General features: G+C 52.7%; 1 protein-coding gene across 6 annotated transcripts in view; it reads left to right on the top strand.

Moving 5' to 3' along the window:
• Positions 1 to 16,735, top strand: part of RUBCN (rubicon autophagy regulator) — a 29,731-nt gene that overhangs the window by 8,422 nt on the left and 4,574 nt on the right. For 2 of the 6 annotated variants that reach the window (XM_071437818.1, XM_071437812.1), the window contains exons 2-19: positions 1,671 to 1,824; positions 3,612 to 3,695; positions 4,660 to 4,819; positions 4,994 to 5,100; positions 5,668 to 5,808; positions 6,020 to 6,176; positions 6,410 to 6,958; positions 7,504 to 7,548; positions 9,410 to 9,505; positions 9,679 to 9,794; positions 10,270 to 10,471; positions 10,831 to 10,932; positions 11,688 to 11,762; positions 14,408 to 14,468; positions 15,000 to 15,132; positions 15,453 to 15,598; positions 15,909 to 15,973; positions 16,492 to 16,730. In XM_071437818.1, the coding sequence (XP_071293919.1) occupies positions 1,786 to 1,824; positions 3,612 to 3,695; positions 4,660 to 4,819; positions 4,994 to 5,100; positions 5,668 to 5,808; positions 6,020 to 6,176; positions 6,410 to 6,958; positions 7,504 to 7,548; positions 9,410 to 9,505; positions 9,679 to 9,794; positions 10,270 to 10,471; positions 10,831 to 10,932; positions 11,688 to 11,762; positions 14,408 to 14,468; positions 15,000 to 15,132; positions 15,453 to 15,598; positions 15,909 to 15,973; positions 16,492 to 16,730 (2,517 nt within the window). In that variant the 5' untranslated portion in view covers positions 1,671 to 1,785. The remainder of the gene's footprint in view (positions 1 to 1,670; positions 1,825 to 3,611; positions 3,696 to 4,659; positions 4,820 to 4,993; positions 5,101 to 5,667; positions 5,809 to 6,019; positions 6,177 to 6,409; positions 6,959 to 7,503; positions 7,549 to 9,409; positions 9,506 to 9,678; positions 9,795 to 10,269; positions 10,472 to 10,830; positions 10,933 to 11,687; positions 11,763 to 14,407; positions 14,469 to 14,999; positions 15,133 to 15,452; positions 15,599 to 15,908; positions 15,974 to 16,491; positions 16,731 to 16,735) is intronic. The other 4 variants (XM_071437816.1, XM_071437813.1, XM_071437814.1 and 1 more) reach the window with 4 other exon arrangements.

Raw genomic sequence — 16,735 nt, 5'->3', positions numbered from 1 at the left:
ACTGCTGATTCCTCTCTGGGCATCCACAGCCAAAGAACATCTGCATTGCTCAGGGCAGGGTTGGGAAAAGCCCATAAATTCAGCAGAGCTGGATCATTTTTGGTGTCTTCCCAAGCTGTATCTCCTTCAGGAAGCTGCCTTTGATTTACATCTGTGCATTTTTCTTCAGTCTCTTCTGAGATAAAGGCCCATGCCTGCTAGTTGAAGTACAACATGAACAGACACATGCTGCCAGGTGCGCTGCAGGTCTGCCTCAGGGCTGTGGTGCTGTCAGGGTGACAGGCTTTGCTGCTGGGATGGGTTGGCTTCTGTGTGGTTTAAGCTTAGGTAGGCACTGGAAGTGGTGATGTTTCCCTCATGAGGAAGTGAAGTAAATGGGCAGCTTGAGGTAGAGCCAATAGTTAATGATTAATTAATCTGCTTGTTCAACTAATCAGTTTGAGTTTGGCAGTAGTGAACAAGTCTCAAAAAGAGAATATTGGTGAGAAAAGCTTTGTTTTAATTACCAGGAGTATGCAGCCCACACTTTGATCCCCAAGAGATGGAAATGAGAGCAGTTTTAAATAATGTTATTTATTTGTTTTCCTTCTTTTTCCCTTTGTGTTTTGGAAATCCAGTTCAGTTTTGGCTGTGGGAAGGACTAACTTCTGAAACACCATCTTGTTTCTTGCCCATTGAAAACTTGAACTTTCATGCTAAGGTGTCATTTAGGGTGCTTTTGTACAAACCTTGCAGTGACTTTTGTTTTGGTTATTTACACTCCTAACTGTACCTTGCAACATTCCTGTTCTTCTGAGAGTGGCTCCTATTTGAATATGTGTTTTTGACAGCTGCTGTTCATCTGGCAACATTGTCAAGCAGCTTGAGTGGGAATCTCAGTCACCCAAAGCTTCCTTCCCCAAAGCTGCTTTTCCATAGTCAAATGATGTTACCTCTCTACACCATTGCTCCTGCTTTGTGGTAGATAATGGTGATTTCTTGCTGTATGCAGGGCAGCCAAGGGGGATGATGCTGATGAGCTGTTGTGCATAGTCTAGAGCTCACCAGCAGTTTGCTAATCTCTGTCCATGAGGTGGTAATGTTTTTGCAGGTTGTGCCTACAGCAGGTCGGGGCCAAGAGAGCAGCTGTACAGCTGGAGATGCAGATGAAGTGTCACCTCCCTGGGAGAGGAGCACCTCTGCATCCTGACAGGACTGGAGCTCTCAGTGTGATGGGCATTGCTCAGGGAGTGCTGCTCTGCAAACACAGGGTCTGCTTGATGTGGTGGCCCTCACACCCTTCCATACAGCTGCTGTGCTCCTGAGGGGCTGCTGCTCTCTTAGGGAGAACATGTCAGTGGAGCAACAGCCTGCTAGAAGGTTAATCCCCAGTTTTTTTTGGCCCAGACTGAGCATGTGGTGCATTGCAGAAGCCATCAGTTTGTTCTGTCTATCTCCTGGTGGTGGCTACCACTCATCAGAAGAATCATTACAGTATGGCCTGTTGTCCACAAACCATGTGTGGGAGACCACAGGGATGCACCAAGTGCTTCAGGTCACCTTTGCTGGTTTCTGGAACACCAAAGGTTTCAGCCTGAGCAGAGTTTCCTTTGAGAGAGTGCAATATCACGTTCCTGTTGTGAAGTTCCTCTTGCTGTAGCTCTGATGGATCTTGCTGTATTCCTATGCAGGAAAGAGCACTGGAAGCTCCTTGGCAACTTGAAGACCACAGTGGAAGGTTTGGTGTCCATCAGCAACCCAAATGTCTGGTCCAAGTATGGTGGCTTGGAACGGCTCTGCAGAGACATGCACAGCATCCTCTACCATGGGCTCATCCATGACAAGGTATGGCTCTGTCCTGCCAGCATGACTGTTTGTCTGTCTGTCACAGCCTCAGAGCCTGTCACAAGCAGGTGCTGCAGCTCACTTCTGTGCTCATAGCAGAGTGGGGCCAGCACTTGTAACAGGCTGGGAAGTGATCCAAGCAGGGTCTGAGCTTGCCTGGTAAATGCTGTGGTTGTCAGAGGGACCTGTGTACACGTTTTTTCTCTCTCATCTACTTTCAATATGGTTTTTCTAAGTACTTGTGCCCCCTGTGCTGAGGCCAGCCCCTCTGTCCTTTCTTTCTGCTGCAGCCAAGTGATTAAATTGCATTTGCAGTGAGTCAGCCCCGTATCATCTGCACTTGGACAAGTCCCCAGCGAGGGCTGGCAAGGGAGACCTCGCATCTTCACTGTTTCTGCTTAGCTGTGTTAGTAACAGGAGCTGGCAGCCAGCCCCGCGCTCTGCGTGAATGGGATCACTCTTTCCAGGCTCTTGTTGTGCCTGCAGTTGCTCACCCAGCCTTCCCCCTTCCATGGCTGCCTGGAAGAATTTCTCTTTCCCACTTGTGTGCTTAAAGATCTCCCCTTCAGCTTGCAATCACCAGCACAATTTATTTCCAGTGGAAGGCTGAACAAGGCTGTAGGGCTTGCCTGGGGACAGGCATCCCATCAGTGGCTTTGCCATCCAGAGAGAAGAGAACAGCACAGAGGAGCTCCAGGCAGCTTGCACGGGCCAGCTGGGTCCCAGATCAGGAAAACTGCACCTTTGCAGTGCTGCTCCCAAGCTAAAAAACCTCCAGGAAGAGCCAGACTGGCAGGTTGTCTGAGCAGGGAGCTTTGCTCTCAGGATTTATTAAGTTTGCAGACAGCATTAGTTGAGGTGCTGCTCTGTTCCTGGTAGTCCCCAGCTGCATGGACCAGGGACCTGCCCTGGGAGATGGACAGAGAGAGGAGCTGCCTTGTCCATGTGAGGAGTGCAGTGCTCCCTTCTGACAGACCTGCTATTCACAGGCTTCAGGAAGTGAGGTTTAAATGATTTATGCTGGTCTGTCTGTTGGTAGCAGTTCATGCCAGACATGCAAAGCAGGATGGTGTGTTACCTAGTCAGTGCTTTTACTGTAGGCAAAGACAGCTCTTCCACTCAGGAATGTCTCCTCTGATCAGGCATGAGTGACACCAGTCAAGCTATAGGAGTTCCAAAAGGAGACCCATAAAAATCCATCTTCCTAACAGCAGTTGGCTCAGAGTTGCTCCAGCAAAACATTTCCGTTTACTTTTTATTTTCTTGGCAAGCTTTTTGCCTACAGTTGGGAATTGAAAAAGAAAGGTGAAAAAATCCATATGTACACATTAAGAAAACTAGAGTAAGAGGTTTTTGAACTTCTGAATTAATTTTAATTAATTTGTTTGTCCAGAAAACCAAATTCAGTCTAGAAAACTAAAATTGCCACGTTAGTTTTTTAGTCTTATAAAACAAACTACTCCCCCACCAAACCAAATAAACCACCAAAACAGAAGCCATTCCTCTGTCACTTGTGAAAGAGGAAATAGGGATGGAAGTAAAAATAATTAGCTTTTTGGTGAAGAGACACTTTTTGGGTCTGTGCTTACAGCCAATAGGGTGGAGAGGAAAACAGAAACTCTGTTGCAGTTCCTCTCTAAGGGGAAGAATAACTAAGAAAACCCCTCGTTGTCTGAATAAAGCTGAGGCAAACAGCATGGCCTCTCATGGCAGCGAGGGGCTAACGGGGATGTGCTCATTGAAGTGGCACTTGGGAGGTGGCACCTGACTGTGCCTGTCCTGGGCAGGTGTGCTGCAGACAGAAGGATTACTGGCACTTTGTGAAGGACATTCGCTGGCTGAGTCCGGGCTCTGCTCATCACCTGGAGAAGGTGGGTTCTGGGGGGGTGGCCTTGTGTGCCCACTGGGAGGGGACAGGGCAGCTGGGCTGGAGCCTCACCCGTGGGACAGTGCTGCCTGGGCTGTTGTGGGCAAAGCTGCTCCATGGCTTGTGGAGGCTGACACAGCCATGTTTTTGGGTACAGCTGTGTCCTGGGAACTCAGTGTGGCTTGGGCTGAGACAATTGGCTGCTTATTTCTCCCAGGCCAGTCTCCAGTGCTGCTGGGCTGGGTGCAGCAGGCATCACCAAGGGAACTGGCACAAGCAGTGCTTGTGTGTGCGCAGGGGTAATTCATGTGTCTGTGCAGATCTCTAAGGGTCTGGGCTGTCCCATTTCTGGGTTTTGGCTTCCCCATGCATTTATTCTCCCATTCCTGACTTGTGCCAGCCACTGGCATATGGCTCCTGGTCCTCAGCTGCCCCGTGCTGACATCCATGGTTCCTGCCATGGATGGGCACCAAGGTCTGGCCATTTGTGCCAGCCCCTTTTGGACACAGGGAACAGCAGTGGCCAGCCTGCTGCTGGGGGAACAGGGGTGTAACTCCAGTCCAGCTCTGCAAGCTGCAGCCGCTCAGGCATTGCCACAGCCTTTTCCAGTTAACGTGTCAGCAGGAAAATGACCATCACCACCGGGGTCAGGTTGGATTTGGGAGCGTGGCGTTGCTCCAAGTCGGGGACAAGGCTCATGGGTGGGAGAGTGTGCAAGAGAAATTCATTGTGCTGGTGGCTGTCAGAGGACTTTGGTCACTGGCTGACCTTTGAAGCATTGTTCCTGCCTGGTGCTTTTGTCTCCCTGGTGGCTGAGGAGCTGCTGGGACATGCCCTCTTTCCTGCTGACAGCGACTGGCATGTGAAAGCTGCTGTTATCAAGGGGACCAAAGCCATGCGGTGGAACAAGCCCCGTTCCCCTTCTTGCCTCTGCCTGCCTTAACCTGTGCCTGACGTCCCTTTCCAGTTCATCAGCCTGCAGGAGAGCGGCCAGCGTGACCCTGAGGGCCCAGGGGACCAGGCCATTGCCCAGCTGTGGCTGCAGCACAGCCTGCAGTGCCACTGCCTGTCAGCTCAGCTGAGGCCCCTCCTGGGGAACCGGCAGTACATTAGGAAGTTCTACACAGGTAAGGAGCAATGGGCCTTTTCCTTCTTACTAGGAAAATATCTAGCTGGTGGCATTTCTAAGCTGTGTGGGAGTGAGGGAGGACAGCAGAAAAATTGATTTGCATGTGAGCAACTGGTGTGTCAAACTGTGTGGGTGAGAGGGACTCCCCTGAGCAGCATTTTTTTCTCCCCAGATACTGCCTTCCTGCTCAGTGACGCCCACGTCACGGCCATGCTGCAGTGCCTGGAAGCTGTTGAGCAGAACAACCCCAGGCTTCTGGCTCAGATCGACACCTCCATGGTGAGTTGAGGTCCCAGATTTTACATCTGGCTCTCCCCAGATGCCAGCTGGCTGTGGCTGCTCCCTCAAGGTCACATTCAGGGTATGTGGAGCCCTTGGTCGAGGAGCTGGACTTGGAGCTAGTAAAAGTTGCTCCAAGAGGGGAAGAGAGTGGGGAACTGGTCCTTGTCCTGCCTGTGTGACCTGTAAGGGGTCAGTGTGCGGGAAATGGCTGTGTGGAGCCTGTAGTGGAGCACCTTGGTCCAGGCTTGCACCAAGGATTTGAGTAGAGGATCTGAGGACCAGTTCCTTGTAAGAGGCACCTTTAACGCCCTCTCCAATAGTCCCAGGCTTCAGGGCCAGCACGCAGAGCTGCCTGGTCATGACGGACAGTCATGCTTTTGAGGGGATGGGCAACACCCCAGGACACCTGGGTGCCAACTCCTGCTCAAGCCAGTGACCCCATGTGCAGCCCTGCACCAGCTGCCCCTCTCCAGAGGACAGAAACAGCAGCTGCCTTCTTTGCACAGAGTCCCCAAAAGAGAGCAATTAGTGGGGCTTTGTTAAATGGGGGCTGTGTTCTTTCAGCTGGCCGGCACGTCACTGCCATCCCTGTGCGCGTCAGAGCCTTCTGCTGGGACAAGAGACATGTGTGAGCACAGTGCTGAGGGACACCAGAGCCGTCTGCCAGGAGCGCTGGGCTGCCTGGATCATTTCACTGAGAGCCTGGTAATTTCCCATTGGGAATCTGTCCTGCAGCTGTGAACAAAGAGCTGCTTCCCTTCTGTGCTGCCGTGTTTTTCCCTCCCCACCCTCGTGCTCCCAGGGCTGCCGCATCATTTGTGGTTGGTGATCTGGCATTTGCAGGTTGATCCCTTTCTGTTGCTGCTACATGTAGGCCAATAGATGCTGATTTATTGATGATGCCACCTCTCTTCAGCTTACCAGGAAGAGTGACAATCCATCTCCAGTGACCAAGAGTCAGAGCCTGACTGCCCTTCCTGCATCCCCGTGCGTCCCTGCTGCCCCCTGCACTCAGCAGCGCTGCTTTGGGTCCTTCTCCAGCCTCCAGCATCCAGCCTCCTCTGGCCTCTCAGGTATCAAGGGTAGGCTGGGGAGCTCAGGGTAGACCCAGAAAAGACTTTATCTTTTTATCTGCCTATGTATCTGTTGGGGTGGATGGGTATGGAAGACTTCTGCCCATGATGGGAGGGAGGGATTTGCCTGTGGTGGGGCGGGCGTGTTGGTGTGAAGCCACAAGCTTATAGCCATAGGATATAGGGGACATCCTTGTGCCAGTGTGTGAAATCATTCTCCTGCCTCTGTCCAGACAGGAGACCAGTGAGTTCCTGTGGCAGCTCCACCTCCAGCCAGCCCCAGGAGCGCTGCCCGTCCACCCGGTCCTCCTCCTTCAGCGAGGGCAGGTCCCCTCTGGAGCAGCCCAGCTCTGTCACCCGCTTCCACGTCTCCTCACCCAAAGACCCCTTCTCTCCAGCCAGCGAGATGAGCTCCAGCACCACCAGCCAGAGCGAGGATACTTGGACAGGGAGCCAGGATGATCCACAGAGTGATGCCAATGACGGGCCAGAGTACCTGGCCATTGGGAACCTGGGCCGTCGGGGCCGGGCGTGCAGCAGCACCAGCACCAGCAGCACCAAGAGCAGCAGCTCTAAACTCTTCTCCTCCAGCAGCTCCCAGAAGCTGGACTCAGTCTCATCCCTGGGGGAGCAGGGGGCAAGCGGAGGTGGCAGCAGGGGCCTGAGCCTCTTGCGCCGGTCCAGCTTCTCAGAGGGACAGTCCTCAGCTCCACAGGGCATCCTCAAGAAGAGCCACATGCGCTCACACTCTGACACCAACGTGACTTCTGGGAAGTTGCATGGTAATGGGACAGCTTTTCTGGGATGGCTTCTGGGCGTGGGAGTCCCTGGTACCAGAAAGCTGGTGCTGGCCACCCCCTTGATTCCATGGATCACGTTGGAGACAGGGACAGTGGGAAAGTGGTTGGTCTTTTCCCTTAGCTTTTCAGCTCTACACTGGAATGATGGGATGACATCTTGCTTCCCAGAATGCCCTGGGCTGGAACTGTTAGTGGTGTTGCCAGCTTTTACTAAAATCTTAGAAAATGGCAGCAGTGCTGTGGCATCAGCTGTTCTTTACTGGGCTTGCTTGGCTGGGATATGGGACTGGGACCTGGGCTCATCCTACTGGTAGAATGTCATCCCACTGGTAACCTGTGGGGTTCTCCTGTGGTCTTGAGTGAGTACATGGGGATGGAGAGACTGGGGTGTGAGGGGACAACCAGTTTGTGAGAGTTTGTCCTGATGCTGCCTTCATTGGAGGAGTGGAGGACCTTGCTGAGTAGTAACCAGTCTGTCTCTGTTTTCTCTCCCTTAACGCTGCCCTTCTCCTCCTCTGTCTGCCCAGGAGGCCTCAGGGATATCACCATTATAATAGAAGATCCAGTGGCAGGTTTGGGAGCCAGTATAACAGCCCTTCATTAGTGATCATTGCATCAAGTTCAGGATTGCCATCAATCCATTAGTGTTCATTTAGAAAACCAAAAAAAAAAATCTTTCTTTGCTGTGTCCCAGCTGATGCTTTGAAGTGTGGTCTGGTTTATGCATGTGGCCTGACTGAAGATCCCAGCTTGGTTTGTGGAAGCAGTGGCCCAGCCCCAGAAGTGTTTCCAGCTCCCCTGCATGGCGTTAGGAGTGCTGGCCACCAAGTCTCTGAGCTGCATCCCTGCCCTTCCCTCCACCCACTGCCTCGGAAGCCAGGAGAGGTTTCCTCTCTTACCTAGTGAATAAGGGCTGGCAGCTAACCAAACATGGGCTTGGACATCTAATTTCTCCTTTTATTTCATGGATCTTCTGTGACAAAGGGAGGTTTGATGTTGACTGATTTCCAGTGTATGTACCCACAGTTGAGACTCTGGATGATCTTTTGGGCTCAGGGCAGGTTTTACCCCAAGCAGAAATGCTGGGGTGCTGCCATCCCTTTGGCCCATGTGCAGAAAAAGTCAGCAGCTCAACAACAGAATGGGCTGTTTTGTTTTGCATCCAGTGAACAGTGGCACTGGGTTTGTCGAGCTCACATCTGGATGCTGAGGGTTCTGTGTCTGGGAAGGCTCCTCCCTGGGGCTGATGAGTGTTCAGAGAGATGGGTCCAGCCCTGTGTCCTGCTCCAAGAGATGATGCTGAGCACTGCCTCACTTAACCTTTCAGCAGTAGGCTCTGTTGTATGTGGCATCCCCAGGCATCAACCCCATAGGTGGTTTCTGTGTTGAGGTGGCTGCAGGGCACCCTCTCAGGCTGCAGTGAGTAGCTTGTGAGAGCCTCCTACCCTGACAAGTCTCTTGTCTCCCAGCCTGTGAGCTGGGTTGCTCCCAGGCTCCATCCTGGTGACTGCTGCTTCATGGCCTTGACAGGGAGAGGCTGGTATTGGTGGGCTCAGAGGCCTCCAGCCATATCAGTTATGGCACAAAGCTGGGAACAAACGTGAGTGGGATGTTGAAAGGACATGGTTGCCCTTCTGCTGTGCTCAGGATCATCAGCTGGCACCTGCCCTGTATCCAGAGCTGCATGCTCCTCCCACTCAGGCAAGGTGTTTTCAGTCTCCTTCAGCAGTCCTCTGTCACCCAGGCACTCTGTCCAGGTGCTCCCTGGGGCCATGGCTCTCTGTAGAGCACCACCTGTTCTTGGTCTGTGGTCAGGCCAGCTCCTGGCGGTCTCCACTGGCTCAGTCTGGCAGGAGTTGCACCACGGTGCGTGCGAGGGGCAGAGCCCTGCCCGCAGCCCGTGGAGGTCACCTTGAGCACTGCAGCCAGGCTCCAGCGCTGTGTGTGGGGAGGCTGGCTTGCAGTGGAGCAGGAGCATGTCCTTCAGATGCCTCCTTACACTGGTGTCCCCTGCAGGGACCCCCACAGATCCTTTGGTGGCTCATGTATCCCTGTGTCTCCTGTTCTCTATTCTGGGGGATAACTCTGCCCTCAGAATGCTCCCTCAGGAAGAAAGGGCTGGCAAGAGGTACTTGCTGGAGCCTGTTGTGTCCCCCAACTCAACTCTGGGGTAGACAGAGGAAGGCTCAGGATGTGACTGTTCCATGTCTCTCATGATCTTCTCTCCTTCATTCCCCTTTTACTGCCTGAAATGCCTTTCTAGTTTTGTCTCCTCCTGGGCTTGCCCTCAGCTGTGGCATGGAGCAGGAAGATGTCTCTATTTCCACCCATTGTGCCTGTGTGTGTGATGCCAAGCCCCTTTCATTTCACCCTGTGCAGTGGCAGGGCACCTCTGAGGTACTGACGTGTGCCTGGTGTCATCTTCCCTTCCAGAGTCCCATGGTGATCCAGGTGGAGGGAGAGGGCCGGTCTCTGCTTCCACGCAGAGCAGTGAACTGAGCACACCCAGCTCCCTCTACGTGGAGTATGGTGAGTACAGCCAGCCCCAGTGGGGACACTCAGTCCTGGTCAGCTTCCTCCATGGGCTGCAGTGTCCTCAAGTGCTGGCACCTGCTTGTGGGATGCTGGCAGGGTGCTGGCAGGACTTGGTGGCACGGAGAAAGCAGATTCTTCCCTCATACCTGTGTCTCTTGCATTTCTAGACTCTGGGCAGTACCTGAGCTCAGGGGAAGGGATGTTCAGGAGACCTTCTGAAGGGCAGTCCCTCATCAGCTACCTCTCTGAGCAGGACTTCGGCAGCTGTGCAGACCTGGAGAAGGTGAGGGAAGCAGCAGCAGCCTGTGTGCTTCAGGGAATGTATCTTACTGCAGGTTCAGGGATGCTTCCTGCCATGGGGAGGATAATGCCATGGTATTGCCTGTTGTAAAGCTGTGCACAGAACTGCAAGGCTGAGCTCCTTGCTAGTGTCTGGTAGCTGGGATCTGTCCATCTGTCATATACATGGCAGCTTTGCAACATGTTAGGGCCCCTCAGGGCTGTGTGCTGACCCCCCAGAGAGGATGTGTTGCACATTCTCTTTGTAGGATGCCTCTTGTATTTTGTGAGTATTCTGATGCCCAAGAAGGCCTTGTTTTCTAGGTACTGATAGAAGAGTCATATTTTGACAAGGATTAACATCTTTCTGCCACCATCCATGAGTAATAAACTCTCTCCTGGCATAGGTGGGGAGCAAAATTTTACCAAGTCTTCCTAGTTTGTCCAAGGCATAGCCTTGAATGCTTTTGCTCTTGCAGGAGAACGCCCACTTCAGCATCTCAGAGTCCCTGATCGCTGCCATTGAGCTGATGAAATGCAACATGATGAGCCGGCAGCTGGAGGAGGAGGAGGAAGACAGTGACAAGGAGATCCAGGAGCTTAAACAAAAGATTCGCATTCGGCGCCAGCAGATCCGCACCAGGCACCTGTTCCCTGCCTGCCAGGAGCTGGGCTCAGACAGTGGGTGATGTGTTTTGGGCTCATCAGCTAGTGGGATGTGGGTTTTCTGTCCATTGCCTATCCTATAGCTGCCTGCCTTCCTGCCTGTTCCTTGGAAACAGTTCAGTTGCTACCAAGGTGGTGCCAAGATGTGTGAAACTGCTGCTATTGAAGACCATAATGTGACAGATACCATCCATTGATAACACTGCTGGCACTGAGTAATGGAATGTCATTTCATTCTGAACCTGTAGTGTTTTCCATCTTTGAGCTCCATCCCTCCTTTCCTGGCCATACCTGGCTATCCCCATCTCCCACAGCTGTCAGTGCCCCTTTGGAGCACTTCCACTGGTGACCTGGCTGTGCTGCCTTCCTTGCAGGTCTCGTGGCAACAGACAGTGGGTCCCAGTTCAGCTCCCACGGCTCCATGCGGCTCTCTGACTCTGGCTCTGCTGAGGATGTGGAAGAGTATGAGATCCGAGGTAGGAGGGAATGGCTGTCTTGGCTTCTTTCATAGAAACAGACTTCCTGGTGTGGTTGTGTTGGGGTCAGTCCTGCTGAAGGAGACTCTGTCCCTCTGGCCTTCAGGATGGCTTTTCCCAAACATATGTATAAGCAGAGCAATCAGTTTCCCTCATGTGGTGGCATGACTTTCCTTCAAAATCTTCTGTAACCCTGTAACATTCTGTGCCTCTGGCTGGTAGGTGGTTTCCATTTCATTTCCTGGTACACATAACTGTGGTCACAGCTAGAGAGGTGGGAGAGCTACCATCCTCTCTTCTCCTCTCCAGGCAGAAGGAGCTCTGACTACTTACCTCTGGGATGGTGGCTATTGGTCACATCCCAACCTGCAATACCTGTAATCTCTGCTCCTGGCAGCTTGGGTGGTGAGCTTATCACCCAGAGGAGACCAGCCCAAGTCCCTGGCCTTCAGAGCCTTGTTCATCCTCTGAAGTGGATTACTTACTTCTCAGCAGTACCTCCATCTCTCTTACTTTAAAAAGAAGATGGAGTTGTCCAGTCTTCAGCTTTAAACTTCTTGTCTCCTCACTATTGACAGCACCCTCTCCTTTCAGTCCATGAGGGTGAGGTTTTGAGCTCAGTTTTGTAGCCCAGGGAGTGTGTGAATTCAGTTCTGGGCTCTCCTTGTGTGAGTGCTGCTCTTGTTTTATGCCCTTTCTCTCTGGCCTGGCTGAAGCACTGAAGTCAACTGTTTTGTCATCACCATGTCATACAGATGGTAACGATGGATCTAACCTGATTCAAATGTCCAAGAACGGCCTCTCAGTGTCAATGGCTTCCTTGTTCTCAGGTACCCTGCAGTGCTCCTGGCACGCGCGCGTGTGTGCGAGGTGTGTGTGTGTGTGCAGGGCACACTTCTTCCAAATCTGCCTGGTTCACAACTGGGAATTTGTTCCAGTATCATCCAGATGTCAGCAAGAAAAGCTGTGGAGGATTGAGTAGAGTGGACTCAGGAGTTCTGCTGTGGGCTCCATCCCCCAGGGCATTTTGCCATGCAGTGTTTTGGATATATCAAAATGCCTGCTGTGTGAAGACATGTCTTGCCTGGGGTAGGACTTCACAGGACAGTGAAGCTCTGTAGATGTTGAAGGTTGAGCCTGGGCTGAATGAGAACAGAGTCCTCTTCAATGGGGGACCAGGTCTCCATCCCAAGTGCCTTGGAGAGCATTATCCTGCTTGACTTGGCAGAGCTGGCATGCCACAGCTTTGATCTGAAGCAAAGACTTCCTTGAGTTTCATGCTCAGACTTGACTTTGAGTGCAATCCTTCTAGAAAGAAGTTCTGGAGGGAGAAGTAGTGACATCAGACAGGGCACAGGCAGTTTGTTCATGCTGGAGGTTTTGGTCACTGGGATCACATGCAGCTTAGTGTTTTTATTGTTTACAGTAGTACTAGGTCTGGTCTGCTGGCAGTGTTTAAATAACCTTCATGTGCTCCCTGTTTGCTTTAGCAAGGGAACAGTCTCCTGGGCTGCTGCTGATCTCCACTGTCAGGTGTTCAGCACCAGCACGTTGCTCCTGCTGGGTTTGCTGGTGCTCAGGTCTTTCCTGTCAGCCCTGTTGTGTTCACAGACCAGGCTGTGATCCTGGCTGAGGCTGGCACATGGGTGTGGGATGATGTCCTTAGATTTGGGAGCTGTTCACAAACTTCCTGGGGACTATCCCTCTTGATAGCATTGGCAGCAGAGGTGCTTTGGGTAGCTAATGAGGATTTGGGAAGTGTTTGCAGTTAATGTTGGGAAGCGAGCAGTGTTAGGATCCCAGTGTTAGTTCCCCTGAAAGCCTAGAGTCAGATCTGGCTGCCTCTGCCATCTCTGAGACCATGTCAATGCCTGAGTGTGCTGGCTCTGCCTCCCCATAGCACCTGGCCCACTCTGTGCTGTGTGTGCCCCCATGTGCTCCATCGTAGTCTAGGACCATGCAGGACCTTTCTGTGCAGAGCAGAAGGCACCAGAGCATGGCAGGTGTGTCTGGCTGGTGCCCTACAAGGTAGTGAGGGTGTTTGCCTGAATTTCCTGTTTTCTGCAGCTAGAATTCAGTTTGCATGATGTAGATATGTGGATTCCTTAACATTAGGATGCTTTCCTTTGCCTGTTTTAGCATTGGATGTCAAACAATGAAGGTCAAATGTCCAAGCTAAATTCCAGTAGTGTGAGTCTGTAAATTAGCAGGACTTGCTCCCTTTGTTGTTAGGGCAGTCCTGCTCTCTGTAGAGAAGCTTGGGGTAGGGGACATTCTTTGCTCAGACTGTGATTCCCTTGCATCACAGGCTCTGATTCCCTTGGCCTCAGTGTGCAGCTGGGGCCTGGCTGGGATCCTGTGGGCTCTCTGCAGGTTTGTGTTAGTCAGCCTGCTTGGGGTACAGGAGCAGGGACCCTGAGCTCTGCCTCCCCATGCCAGGCACAGGGGCAGGGGAAGCTACAGGCTTTTGTCTGGGGGCAGTGTGGTCACTGTAGGCCATTCCTAGAGCTCCCCAGAGGTACAAAACAGCACACCTACTGGGATGAAGGTTGTGGCTTTGGCCTTGGCCTGTAGTACTTTCCCCTTACATACCTTCTTCCCTTTCCTGGGAGCCTTATCTGCCATGAAGCAGGTTTCTGCCTGCTTCTGTCTGTGTTGTATGACTGGAATTGTCCTGACATAGGGGTTTTCTGCTGTTGAGATGGATTCCCTGTTAGGGTTTAACCTGCTGGAGTAAAAGAATGATGAGTGGTGAAGGTACCACTGGGTTCTGCCTGGTACCCAACCTGTGGGGCAGCCCAGGGCTCTTTGGGAGTTGATTGAGGGGTGTAGGGAGCAGGACTGCAGTGTCCTGCACCTTATCTTGGACCCCTCCCTCCTCAGTAGAGGAGTCTGTGACCTGTGCAGAGGGCTGGCCCCATGGCTGCTGGCCCTTTCTCTGCAGGGGTGCTGCTGGGTCTGGGCAGTGCTGGGCACAGGCTGCCAGCCCTGGCTGTGCAGCCACTGACAAACTGTGCCATGGCCAATGTCTGATCTTACAGGTTACAGTCAAATAGAGAGAAGGGCTCTGCAACCCATTGCTAATCCCTTCCAGCATCTATACTGTGTGTAGAGAGCTACTAAACCTTCTTGCTAACCCTGCAGTCCTGCTCTCCAGGCTCCTGTGTTCTGTGTGTGTTCTGTTTCAGGCCATGTTACTGCTAGGACTTGGTGTGTGTGACCTGTACCAGCAGCCACTTGTCTCCCCCAAACTTCAGGCTGTTCACAGCACCCCACCATGCCTTTCCCTGGTAGTTCTGACAGCTGGCTGATTAGACTGCACCCCTCCTTGCTGCTCAGTGCCACTGGTAGAAGTTGATGCTGTAGTTCTCGTGCTTTTGAACAGCTTGATGAGTTTTACCTTGAAGCTTTGGTTTGAAGTGAGTGCATCCCTGGCCCTGTCCCATCTGTTCCACCTTGTCTGTTTGTGATTCAGATGCAGATATCAAGAGGAACCCAGACTCCAGCAGGAAGTCCTTTCTCTCCTCGGACTCCATGTACGTCTTCAGCCTCATGGTGACACATCTTGGTACCATGTTCTCTTTCCTGCCCAGCTCTGCTCTTCCATGTGCATCAGTTTCTGTTTTGCACTGGAGTACATATCCCTCCTGTCCTCCTTCCCCCTCTCCCTCTCTCTGTGGGAACCCCTTTGCTTTGTGTGGTGAAATACAAAGCTGTGTCCATGGTTGGCAACTGCTTGGGTAAGTTCATACTGGGAGAGCAGTTGTTTCTGACTTAAACAGGCACTGGATGACCCTTTGCAGCTTCCCCTGTGAACAGGCATAGGTTTTGCCAAGTGAATTGAGTTTTGAGCTTGCTCTTCTGAACAGTTGTTATGGTGCCATTAGCCAGCTTTGCTTGGGCACATTTTCAAAGACAGAAATCAATCATGTGTATTAACTTTAAGCGGTGCAGAATTAAGGTACCAGAGTTGAGGGGAGGATCTTTGACTTGAGCTGGGACTGGCATGGGGCTGCAAGGAGGCCACAGCTGTGAGATCCAGTACTAACAGTTCCTTTGCTGTCTAGATCCCACTCCTTCCTCAATTCAAACTCGGCAGAGGCGGTGGCCATGGGCTTGCTGAAGCAGTTTGAGGGCATGCAGCTCCCAGCTGCCTCTGAATTGGAGTGGCTGGTCCCTGAGCATGACGCCCCACAGAAGGTAAGGCTGTGAGTTCCTCTCACTGATTGCATTTGATCTTCCCTGAACCCTCAGCTGAGGGGGCTTTGCTTGTCCCAGTGCTCTCTTTGTGGAGCTTGAGGAGGGGGTTTATCTGGGCTTTGGAGACGGATGCCGCCTCCTACAGCAGTGTCCAGGTCCCTGGGAGACAGCCCTTCTTCAGCCCCAAATTCAGGTGGAGGGGCGCTTGGTGCCTGGCAGTTTTTTGGAGGGCTGCGGTTGCAGGTTTCTGGCTGTCCAGCCAGGTGCACTGCCTTTGCACTTCAAGATAGGGATCTGACCCTCTTGCCTGCCTCTCCCAGCTGCTGCCCATCCCTGACTCTCTGCCTATCTCTCCCGACGATGGAGAGCACGCTGACATCTACAAGCTGAGGATTCGGGTGCGCGGAAACCTGGAGTGGGCCCCGCCGCGGCCGCAGATCATCTTCAATGTTCACCTGGCCCCAGCGTAAGGACCCGTGTGGCTGGGGGCTCGCAGGGGACCTGCCCTTTCCATTCCTTTCCCATTCACACCAAGGATGCTTATCCTCGGGTTGCCGGGGTTTCCCTGCTCTGATCTTGGTAAATTCACGGTGGTCACCACTGTGAGATGGTGAGATGGAGGCAGTGCCTGGGGTTAGTGCCCTTGGGACATAGTGGGGCTTTTTCCCTTGGGTGTGTTGTCCACACAAACCTCCCAGGCCTGTGCTGGTACCCATCTTCTGGTGCCAGGTACCACCAGGGCTGGGTCATGCATGTTTTCTTCTGTGTCTGGGCAGGAGAAAGGTGGCTGTGGCCAAGCAGAATTACCGGTGTGCGGGCTGTGGCATCCGGACTGATCCTGGTGAGTGTTGGGAGCCTGACCTGAGCTGGAGAGTGGTGGGGAACTGTAAACAAGTGGGAAGATGCTGAGTGAGTTCGTAATGGTAGAGCACAGCATAAGGTCCCTGGAACAGTGCTATATTGCCTTTGCCAGCTCTGCCTGAACGTTGGTGTGCACCATCCACAGAGGAGCCTTCTCTTCTAGGGGGTCACAGAGCTGGTGGAGGCAAAGAGCAGTCAGTTTGTCCTTCAGAGGGCATTTCAGATGTTGACTCTTGTAAGGCAGAGGCTTATGTTGGGTCCTCAAGCTCCCAGCAAATTCTGCAGCTGCAGAGCTCTTCCCTGAATATGTAGGTAGATGTGGTTGCACGAGACTGGACTATTGGTCCCAAAGGCTTTTGCAGTCAGAGGGTGCTTGCAGACCCCAGTACTGAGCACTCTGGCACACTTTCTTTGCTTATGGGAAATGCTGAGCCGTGCTGGCAGCGCAGCAGAGGCCGTGCCTGGGCTGACCCTGCCTGTCTGCCTGCGTTTGGCCAGATTACATCAAGCGGCTGCGGTACTGCGAGTACCTGGGCAAGTACTTCTGCCAGTGCTGCCATGAGAATGCCCAGACTGTCATCCCCAGCCGCATCCTGCGCAAGTGGGACTTCAGCAAGTACTACGTGAGCAACTTCTCCAAAGACCTGCTGAGCAAGATCTGGAGTGACCCGCTCTTCAACGTGCAAGCTATCAATCCTGCCCTGTACCAGAAAGTGAAGGCTCTCAACCAAGTGAGGGTAAG

This window comes from Agelaius tricolor, unplaced genomic scaffold (assembly GCF_023055355.1).
Source record: "Agelaius tricolor isolate 1412-34295 unplaced genomic scaffold, bAgeTri1.0.p SCAF_12, whole genome shotgun sequence".
NCBI classification, from domain to species: domain Eukaryota; kingdom Metazoa; phylum Chordata; class Aves; order Passeriformes; family Icteridae; genus Agelaius; species Agelaius tricolor.
This window is presented reverse-complemented; position numbering and strand designations above follow the sequence as displayed.